Source organism: Eleutherodactylus coqui, chromosome 7 (genome assembly GCF_035609145.1).
Source record: "Eleutherodactylus coqui strain aEleCoq1 chromosome 7, aEleCoq1.hap1, whole genome shotgun sequence".
Classification (NCBI taxonomy): domain Eukaryota; kingdom Metazoa; phylum Chordata; class Amphibia; order Anura; family Eleutherodactylidae; genus Eleutherodactylus; species Eleutherodactylus coqui.
The window spans coordinates 219,725,474-219,736,274 of record NC_089843.1 but is presented as its reverse complement, the minus strand read 5'-3'; the positions used below and the strand labels follow the sequence as shown (position 1 = coordinate 219,736,274).

The following is a 10,801-nucleotide window of genomic DNA, read 5'->3' as shown; positions in this document are numbered from 1 at the left end:
GAGATGACCACTGGGGAGAGGGATCGGAGGAGGTGTGAGGGGAGAGGGCCGCTAGCGCAGGTGGTGGGACGAGCAGAGGAGAGCAGTCTGGAGACTTCTTCCTGTGTCGCTGGGCTGAGTACAGACAGTGAGCAGGAGCTAGATGCAGTGCTGACAAGACTAGGGTCAGGGCTAGTCTGGGGTTGGGAAGTCATTTCCTGACGGATGTCATCAATTTTCTTTTTGAAGTAGGCAGCCAGCTCTTCGGCACTGAGATCCGTCACAGGGGGCTGCGGTTTAGGGCTGAGAAGGGAGTGAAAAGTATCAAAGAGTCGTTTAGGGTTATGGGATAGTGAGGAGACGAGAGAGGTGAAGTAGACTTGTTTGGCATGATGGAGGGCGAGGTTGTAGGTTCTGAGCATGAATTTAAAGTGGAGAAAGCATTACAAGATCTTGTCCCCTCTGGAGGACAAAAAAAAAAGTACAAGTTTTAACCCTTTAAGGACACGGCCTATTTTGGGCTTAAAGACGATACAATTTTTGGCAGATTTTCATCTCTATTTTTCAAAAGCCATAACTTTATTTTTTTTTATATAAATCGGTGCCACTTTTGGGTACATAGACTATATTGTAAAAGTTATTTTTTTTTATGATAGCAGGGAGAGAAAACGCATCAATTCTGTCATAGATTATTTTTTACAGCGTTAATCATGCAGCATAAATGATACACTACATTTCTTCTGCGGGTCGGTACGGTTATGCTAATATTAGAAAGAGCACACAAAAAAAGGTTGTTTTTTTTTTTTTTTTTTTTTTTTTTTTTTACTACACACACTATTTGAGTCCCTCTGAGGGAGTTCCAGCACAGCACTTATGATCGCTATGATAAGGCATGGCAGGGCTACTGCCCTGCCATGCCTTATCGCTTATACAGCGATCATAGGCATTGGCACTACATGCCAATGGCGACAGGCCATCGCGAGAGCCGGCTGGAGACAGAGGGAACACACTCCCTCTGTGAACTCTTTCCCTGCCGTGATCTACTTAGATCGCGGCAGTGAAGGGGTTAACAGCGGGGGGGGGGGGGATCTCCGATGCCCCCCCCTGCTGTAGCAGCAGGACGACGGCTATCACTGACAGCCGGCTCCTGCTGCGGGATAGCGCGAGATCAGTCATGATCTCGTGCTATCCCAATGACGTACCGGTGTGTCATTTTGTGGGAAGTACCAGCCTGCCATGACGTACTGTACCTTCACGTCATGGAGCGGGAAGGGGTTAAAAAGTTTTACTATTAGAAAGGGAAAAAAAAAGGGGCGTTCTAGATAACTGCCCGCCCCCCCCCTCCCCTCGCCATATGTGTAATTGGTCACCGATCAAAAAGTCATACGTACTGTAAAATGGTACAAATAGAAACTACAGGACGTCTCGCAAAAACTGAGCGTTCACAAACTACGGTAGGTCGATGGAAAGATAAAAGTCATGGCGGCCGGAAGATGGCGGCCGGAAGATGGCGGCCGGAAATATCTGTGGAAAAATATAAGAGTAGTACAGCAAGAGAAAATAAAGCGATCTAAATTTGGTATCGTACGGACCCAAAGAGTAACGTTATCAGGTCATCTTTGTTGCCGTCCGTACGCCAGAGAAACAAGCCCCCCCCCCCCCCCCCCCCAAGATGGCGGAATTCCATCTTTTTCCCCATTTCACTCCACTTAGAATTTTCGAAGGTTTTTCAGTACATTATCTGATACATTGTAAAGTACAAGTGAAAAACAAGAAGCCGTCAGACAGAAACCGTGACGGATAAATAAGAATCGGGGTCCTTTAAAGGGGAGGAAAAACAGAAAATAGAAAAAAATAGAAAGGCCGCGTCATTAAGGGGTTAATGAGCGGATAGAAGGATTGTGCCGTGAAATGTCAATATTTACAGAGGATACAAACAATGTAAAGTAATTAACACAAGAGGGTCGGGATAGATTGGGGGCAGAAGAGCCAAATGAAGTTTTAACCCCTTAACAGCCAGACACTTTTTAGGGATGTTACCCATGGGGCGGTTTTTACTGCCCTAGTTTTTTTCTTCAGCTGCTAAAATTATTATTTTTTTAGTTTTTTTTCACTGACTTTCTCCCGTTTTTTCGTTTTATTGGGGGTAACGAGCTTTAAAATACAAATGGGTTATTTTCTTTACGTATCTCTATTGGGTTTTCCTCATTTATGCGGTTATTTCCCCGTCCGCGCCCCCTGACCCCCTGACCTCACACAGGACCTCTGGCTTTTGTTTCATACTTTTCCCACTGTAGCTGCAGCATCCACAGGAGCCGCCCGGGAACCAAACCACCCCTTTAACACGGCTAGATGTAAAGTGCTGTACACGGGCAGGGAACATGCGTGTCATGATTACACAGCGAGGGCTCAGCACCGCGGCGTATGCATAAAGGCGGAGCGGTCAGGGAGGGTTATCTCCCGCCGCCTCCATTCACAATAAGCAGTCATTCACACCTGACACTGAAGGATAATCATCCCGTGTAAAAGGGCCCTTCCTGTGCAGAGAGCTGCCAATCATTGGCTGCAGGGCGTGGTGGGTGTGGCTGCAGCTCATGAATATGCAGGACCACTTCTGTATTTGGTTGCTACTAATTAAATGCAAATCTCTCCCCAACAGACATGACTGACAGCTCTACGTTGTGCTGCTCTCAGAGGGTGTACAGGTGGAGGCATTGCTGGATGAATCACTGAGGCAGCTTGTCCTGGAATACCCCCTCACCTGGAGCAACCAGCGTCGGGCAGCTGCTGCCAAGGCAAATAGGATCATGGGGTGCAGGAAAGAGGTCTGGGGGTGCACGACCAGAACATTGTACCTCCTCTCTACAAGTCGCTGATCAGACCACACAGGGAATATTGGGGACAGTTTGGGGCACTGGTACTCTAGAAGGACATAGAGCTTGAGCGGGTACAAAGGGGGCAACTAAAGTAATAAATGGAAGGGGTGGACTACAAGACCCAGAGAGGGTATCAAAACTTGGGTTATTTAGTTTAGAGAAAAAAGAAAGCTGAGGGGCGACCTAATAACTATGTATAATATATCAGGGGTCAGTACAGAGATCTCTCCCATCATCTATTATACATAGGACTGTAACAAGGGGGTGCTCTAATAACTATATATATCAGGGGTCAGTACAGAGATCTCTCCCATCATCTATTATACATAGGACTGTAACAAGGGGGCGCTCTAATAACTATGTATATATATCAAGGGTCAGTACAGAGATCTCTCCCATCATCTATTATACCCAGGACTGTAACAAGGGGGCGCTCTAATAACTATGTATAGATATATCAGGGATCACACAGAGATCTCTCCCATAATCTATTATACCCAGGACTGTAACAAGGGGGCGCTCTAATAACCATGTATAGATATATCAGCGGTCAGTACAGAGATCTCTTCTATCATCTATTATACCCAGGACTGTAACAAGGGGGCGCTCTAATAACTATGTATAATATATCAGGGGTCAGTACAGAGATCTCTTCCATCATCTATTATACCCAGGACTGTAACAAGGGGGCGCTCTAATAACTATGTATAGATATATCAGGGGTCAGTACAGAGATCTCTCCCATCATCTATTATACCAGGGGTCAGTAAAGAGATCCCTAACATCATCTATTATACCCAGGACTGTAACAAGGGGGCGCTCTAATAACTATGTATAGATATATCAGGGGTCAGTACAGAGATCTCTGCCATCATCTATTCTACCCAGGACTGTAACAAGGGGGCGCTCTAATAACTATGTATAGATATATCAGGGGTCAGTACAGAGATCTCTCCCATCATCTATTATATCCAGGACTGTAACAAGGGGGCGCTCTAATAACTATGGATAATATATCAGGGGGTCAGTACAGAGATCTCTCCCATCATCTATTATACCCAGGACTGTAACAAGGGGGCGCTCTAATAACTATTTATAGATATATCAGGGGTCAGTACAGAGATCTCTCCCATCATCTATTATACCCAGGACTGTAACAAGGGGGCGCTGTAATAACTATGTATAATATATCAGGGATCAGTACAGAGATCTCTCCCATCTATTATACCCCGGACTGTAACAGAGGGCGCTCTAATAACTATGTATAGATATATCAGGGGTCAGTACAGAGATCTCTCCCATCATCTATTATACAGAGGACTGTAACAAGGGGGCGCTCTAATAACTATATATAGATATATCAGGGGTCAGTACAGAGATCTCTCCCATCATCTATTATACCCAGGACTGTAACAAGGGGGCGCTCTAATAACTATGTATAATATATCAGGGGTCAGTACAGAGATCTCTCCCATCACATTAGTGTGTCGGAATTGCGTAATCCGAGGAGCACAAAATAGAGCGCAGCATGTTCTCTGTTGTCATGTATATACACAATTACATTGCATAGTGCGTATGGCAGCCTGTGAGTACGCGGTCACGCGCCATATACGGCTGTATGCAGGGTTACCGCCAGGTTCACAGCTGCAGAACACTGGAAACCTTGCGATGTTTTACCCTTATGGCCATGTGAGCCTGGCCCACGCAATATAGACGTGACTATCACCTTCAGCGTGGCGCGCCGGCCCGGGCACAACGCCTCCCGCGAGCGTCCAAACAACTTTCCTAGACAACATACGGCGTTGAAAGTACAAGTGAAGTTCGGCGCTGTTGTAAGACTTCCAACAGCGGCATCAGACAACCGCAGGTTTATTCTCCTCCTAACCGTCTCCGACCAGATCCGGCCGCGCCAAATTCCTCAGTCCAATTGGGCGTACGACTATAAAAAAAGGAACATGAACTGTGCTGCAGACTTTCGTGACCAGGAGGGCAGAGAATCGCAGCCAGAACCTCCCCGGCCGGTTAGACTAGTTGGATTCATCCTGATAAACATTCCACCGAAACTCTCCCTGCAGGCGCTGAACGGGCGCAGCGACCCCACGCTGGGGGGGGGGGGGGGGTGAGAAGTGTGGCCCTGCAGCTTAGAGGGGGACGGCCAGCGTGCCAGGCAGGGAGGTCGCAGGACCTACAACTACTGCAGTGTCTGCAGCTTCTGTCTAACCTGTTTGTGTAAGCAGGGAGTGCTGAAGTGAAAAGGTCACGTCCGCGCTGCGCACAAGTGTACCGAGGGCGAGGACGGCGCCGCTCACTGCCCACCCAGGTGGCCCACAGGTCTCTGCTGCATTGCCCAAAGGTGAAACCAGTGGTAAACACCTGTGTTGGCAGTTCCGTTCGGTGAGAATGGGGAACCCCACGGCCGAACAGTTCAGCCTCTGGAGGGAACTGAACAGCGCCGGACACCACTGACTACAATGGGGGCCACCAGCTTACCACCTGCTTACCACCCAGCTGGCCGGCAGTAGAAGCAAGTGCAGGTGTGAGCTGCCCGAGTCACCTGTGGTTGGGCAGACGTCCTGGAGGCCCGGCCGCCGGCACACCAACGGACTGTCAGATTGGTATACGCAGTCGACCGCAGTGTGGAAGAGTCGCTGTGATATTCGCCCACGGAGGCCGGCGCCGGCTTCAGGCGTGCAGACGGACATTATTTATTTATTTTTTTTTCACATGGAAAACAAATAAGTTGCAGCTCGTTCTTTTTTTGCACAGATTGCGTGCGCACGGACTCCGGCGAGCGCTGCACGAGCCGGCCAATCACAGCGCAGCCACAAGCGAACAGCGAGCGCAAGACTGCGAGGTCCTCAAGACGCCACTTACTGCTCAAGGAATGACAAAAGTCTTAAGAGCAGAAAGTAAAGATCCCCTGCAAGGGCCCCCCAGCTCACCCCCCCCCCCCCCCCGCCAGCTCACCCCCCCCCCCCCCCGCCAGCTCACACCCTCATGGCAGACCCCCCCAAGAGCTCCTGCCCTCATAGCAGACCCCCAGAGCTCACACCCTCACGGCAGACCCCCCCAAAGCTCCTGCATTCAGAGCAGCCCCCCAGTTCCCACTCTCGCAGCTCCCCTCAGAGCAGCCCCCCAAAGGCTCCCACCCTCACAGCTCCCCTCAGAGAGGCCCCACAGCTCCCACCCTCACAGCTCCCCTCAGAGTGGCCCCCCCAGTTCCCTCTTGCTGCTCCCCTCAGAGTGGCCCCCCAGTTCCCTCTTGCAGCTCCCCTCAGAGTGGCCCCCCAGTTCCCTCTTGCAGCTCCCCACAGAGCAGCCCCCAGTTCCCACTCTTGCAGCTCCCCACAGAGTGGCCCCCCAGTTCTCACTCTTGCAGCTCCCGCCCCCCAAAGGCTCCCCCCCTCACAGTGGCCCCCCAGTTCCCTCTTGCAGCTCCCCTCAGAGTGGCCCCCCAGTTCCCTCTTGCAGCTCCCCACAGAGCGGCCCCCAGTTCCCACTCTTGCAGCTCCCCACAGAGTGGCCCCCCAGTTCTCACTCTTGCAGCTCCCGCCCCCCAAAGGCTCCCCCCCTCACAGTGGCCCCCCAGTTCCCTCTTGCAGCTCCCCTCAGAGTGGCCCCCCAGTTCTCACTCTTGCAGCTCCCGCCCTCACAGCACCCCTCAGAGTGGCCCCCCAGTTCCCACTCTTGCAGCTCCCACCCTAACGGCACCCCCCAGCGCAGTCCCCCGAGTTCCCACCCTCGCGGCTCCCCTATCCCCGGAGCTCATCACACATGTGGCGCTGTACCTGCTGCTGCGGCCGCTCCTCTCTCTACAGGTGTCTCCCGACTCTGACTATTTCCTGGTATCGCCTGAGACTCTCAGTCAGGTTAACCCTGTCCGCGCCGCAGAGAATACGCACAGCCACTCTTAACCCTTTCAGATATACAACTGCAATGAATGAGACCAGAAGTCTTTTATTTAGAGAGCCGGACACGGCGAGCACCTGTATGACTAAGCGGCCGGCGGCGGGTCACGGGTGCCGCAGTCCCGCTCACACACCTGGACGTGCCGTGCTACCTGTGGGCTGTTCTGGCGAGAGCTGGGTTTTGCCAGTAGCAATGATGGCGGCCTCGACTTCTCAAGCTCCGCCCATATTTGGAGAAGTGATCCCTCGTGACCGGTGACGTGAGCTCCGTAGGACGTAATGACGTAAGAGGCAGGAGCTCCGGCAAAGCTGTCAAGAGAACGGCACAGAGGATAGAGGAGGATGGAGGAGCCCCGAGGAGGAGGAGGGGTGCGGAGAGAGCCCCGAGCGGGGGGCCGGGGGGTTCTCGGTGGAGCCCGAGGAAGGTGAGAGTTACACCTAGCGGAGATGGGGGCAGCAATAGAGAGCTGCTCTTCTGTCCTGGACAGTTCTGTGACAGGATGCGCTGGGGACCCCGACGGTCGCCTGAGGTTATGCTGGGGTAGCCGCCGGTCACCAGGGGTTATGCTGGGTCTGGTCGCCAGGGGTTACGCCGCGTCCCTCCGCCGGTCGCCAGGGGTTACGCCGCGTCCCTCCGCCGGTCGCCAGGGGTTTACGCCGCGTCCCTCCGCCGGTCGCCAGGGGTTTACGCCGCGTCCCTCCGCCGGTCGCCAGGGGTTTACGCCGCGTCCCTCCGCCGGTCGCCAGGGGTTTACGCCGCGTCCCTCCGCCGGTCGCCAGGGGTTTACGCCGCGTCCCTCCGCCGGTCGCCAGGGGTTTACGCCGCGTCCCTCCGCCGGTCGCCAGGGGTTTACGCCGCGTCCCTCCGCCGGTCGCCAGGGGTTTACGCCGCGTCCCTCCGCCGGTCGCCAGGGGTTTACGCCGCGTCCCTCCGCCGGTCGCCAGGGGTTTACGCCGCGTCCCTCCGCCGGTCGCCAGGGGTTTACGCCGCGTCCCTCCGCCGGTCGCCAGGGGTTTACGCCGCGTCCCTCCGCCGGTCGCCAGGGGTTTACGCCGCGTCCCTCCGCCGGTCGCCAGGGGTTTACGCCGCGTCCCTCCGCCGGTCGCCAGGGGTTTACGCCGCGTCCCTCCGCCGGTCGCCAGGGGTTTACGCCGCGTCCCTCCGCCGGTCGCCAGGGGTTTACGCCGCGTCCCTCCGCCGGTCGCCAGGGGTTTACGCCGCGTCCCTCCGCCGGTCGCCAGGGGTTTACGCCGCGTCCCTCCGCCGGTCGCCAGGGGTTTACGCCGCGTCCCTCCGCCGGTCGCCAGGGGTTACGCCGGGGTAGCCGACGGTTACCAAGGGTTATGTCGGGTCTGGTTGCCAAGTGTTACGCCGGGTCCCTCCGCCGGTCGCCGGGGTTTACGCCGGGTCCCTCCGCCGGTCGCCGGGGTTTACGCCGGGTCCCTCCGCCGGTCGCCGGGGGTTACGCCGGGTCCCTCCGCCGGGGGTTACGCCGGGTCCCTCCGCCGGTCGCCGGGGGTTACGCCGGGTTTCCCTGCCAAGCGGCACATAGTGTGAGAGGGTAAGTTGGCACAAAGTTATCATCCTGTGGCATCTGACCTGCAAGCACTGAGGGCACCAGTAGGGGGCTCCACCTTGTGACACATGGCGGCTGCAGTCCTGTACGCACCGCTGGCGGTCTCACACAACCTGTGCCTCGTTGTGTCGGGGGTCGTGGAGTTCAGCAGCAGTTGTGATCGTACGGTAACCCGTGACTGCAGACTGGGCGCAGGTGGCGCTGTGGCAACAGTTAGAGGAAACGACATCGGCGGTCTGCGGCCCGGGGCCGAGTCCAGCGGTGGCATCACCTTGGAGTCATGTGGCGCCCTCTGCAGTACGGAGCCCAGCGGCGTCTTCACTCCCATCCTAGGACAGCGCCAAAGATAGAAGACAAAGTCATCAGAAGAAACCTGCAAGAAGGCCTCCTAAAGCGTCCGCCGGGCGGCGTGAGCGGGCGAGAGCCATGCAGACGTCTGTGGATGGGCCCTGGGTGCGCTCCTCCCTCAGGACATGCTGTTCAGTCGGGGCTCGTAGTCGTCCTCCTTATTAAAGCCGTTCTCCATTTGGGCGGTCCTTCTTTAGAAGGGTCCCTACGGCAATACTGTGTTTCCCCGAAAATATGTCTTATAGTGTTTGTCCCAGAAGAGGCGGTAGGTCTTATTTTCAGGGGATGTCTTATACTTAGCGGGCTCAGTCCGGGTCCCTCCAGCTTGCTTGCTGCAGTCCTCGTCCGCCAACAGAAGATCACTTCCTGCTCACAGGATTCATAAATCCCGCCTCCAGGGAGTGACGGCTGTGATTGGCTGAGCAGCGTTCAAGAACCAATCACAGCCGTCACGTTGTGGAGACTGGATTTATGGATTGGCTGAGCCGTGGCATTGATTGGCTAATTCATAAAGGCCGCCTCCCAATGCGATGGCTGTTACTGGTTCCCGAACGCTGCTCAGCCAATCGATGCAGTGATCAATGACATAATCACAGCCATCACTTCCTGGAGGCGGGGTTTATGAATGCCGTAACCAGGGAGCGATCCTCTGTGGGCGGCAGAGGACTGCAGCGAGCACGCTGGGGCCCAGGAGAGCAGCCGGAGGGCCCAGACCGAGACCGCTAGGTAATGTATTGTGTGTGTTTTTTTTTTTTTGTAATGTAATGCAGCTAGGGCTTATTCTCGGGGTAGGGCTTATATTTCAAGCCTCCACAAAAATACCTAAAAATAAGTGCAGTACTTATTTTCAGAGGAAACAGGGTAAAATAACAGGGCGTTGGGCTATGGGAGAGCGGATGGTGTTGGGGAATGCTGGGGTGGAGGGGGATGGTGCCATGGCACTTTGGATTATATTGGCCGGGTGGGTTATTGAAGGCCCTCAGTGGGCAGCAGAGCTTGCTCTCTATACGTTGGGTCTCGTGGAGCGTACAGATTGTATACAGGGGCAGCGCTGGTCCTCAGTGGGCAGCAGAGCTTGCTCTTTACACGTTGGGTTTAGCGGAGCGTACAGATTGTATACAGGGGCAGCGCTGGTCCTCAGTGGGCAGCAGAGCTTGCTCTTTACACGTTGGGTCTCGTGGAGCATACAGATTGTATACAGGGGCAGCGCCGGTCCTCAGTGGGCAGCAGAGCTTGCTCTTTACACGTTGGGTCTCGTGGAGCGTACAGATTGTATACAGGGGCAGCGCCGGTCCTCAGTGGGCAGCAGAGCTTGCTCTTTACACGTTGGGTCTCGTGGAGCGTACAGATTGTATACAAGGGCAGCGCCGGTCCTCGGTGGGCAGCAGAGCTTGCTCTTTACACGTTGGGTTTAGTGGAGCGTACAGATTGTATACAGGGGCAGCGCCGGTCCTCGGTGGGCAGCAGAGCTTGCTCTTTACACGTTGGGTCTCGTGGAGCGCACAGATTGTATACAGGGGCAGCGCCGGTCCTCAGTGGGCAGCAGAGCTTGCTCTCTATATGTTGGGTCTCGTGGAGCGTACAGATTGTATACAGGGGCAGCGCCGGTCCTCAGTGGGCAGCAGAGCTTGCTCTTTACACGTTGGGTTTAGCGGAGCGTACAGATTGTATACAGGGGCAGCGCCGGTCCTCAGTGGGCAGCAGAGCTTGCTCTTTACACGTTGGGTTTAGTGGAGCGTACAGATTGTATACAGGGGCAGCGCCGGTCCTCGGTGGGCAGCAGAGCTTGCGCTCTATACGTTGGGTTTAGTGGAGTGTACAGATTGTATACAGGGGCAGCGCCGGTCCTCGGTGGGCAGCAGAGCTTGCTCTTTACACGTTGGGTTTAGCGGAGCGTACAGATTGTATACAGGGGCAGTGCCGGTCCTCGGTGGGCAGCAGAGCTTGCTCTTTACACGTTGGGTTTAGCGGAGCGTACAGATTGTATACAGGGGCAGCGCCGGTCCTCGGTGGGCAGCAGAGCTTGCTCTTTACACGTTGGGTTTAGCGGAGCGTACAGATTGTATACAGGGGCAGCGCCGGTCCTCGGTGGGCAGCAGAGCTTGCTCTTTAC

At 54.8% G+C, this 10,801-nt stretch overlaps 1 protein-coding gene across 1 annotated transcript in view; it reads left to right on the top strand.

Annotated features, from left to right (window-relative positions):
- The first annotated feature begins 6,959 nt into the window (after positions 1-6,959).
- The window catches only part of PIP5K1C (phosphatidylinositol-4-phosphate 5-kinase type 1 gamma), a 75,700-nt gene continuing 71,858 nt past the window's right edge, over positions 6,960-10,801 (top strand). Inside the window, exons 1-2 of the mRNA XM_066574870.1 lie at positions 6,960-7,001; positions 7,059-7,188. Of these exons, the coding sequence (XP_066430967.1) occupies positions 6,960-7,001; positions 7,059-7,188 (172 nt within the window). The remainder of the gene's footprint in view (positions 7,002-7,058; positions 7,189-10,801) is intronic.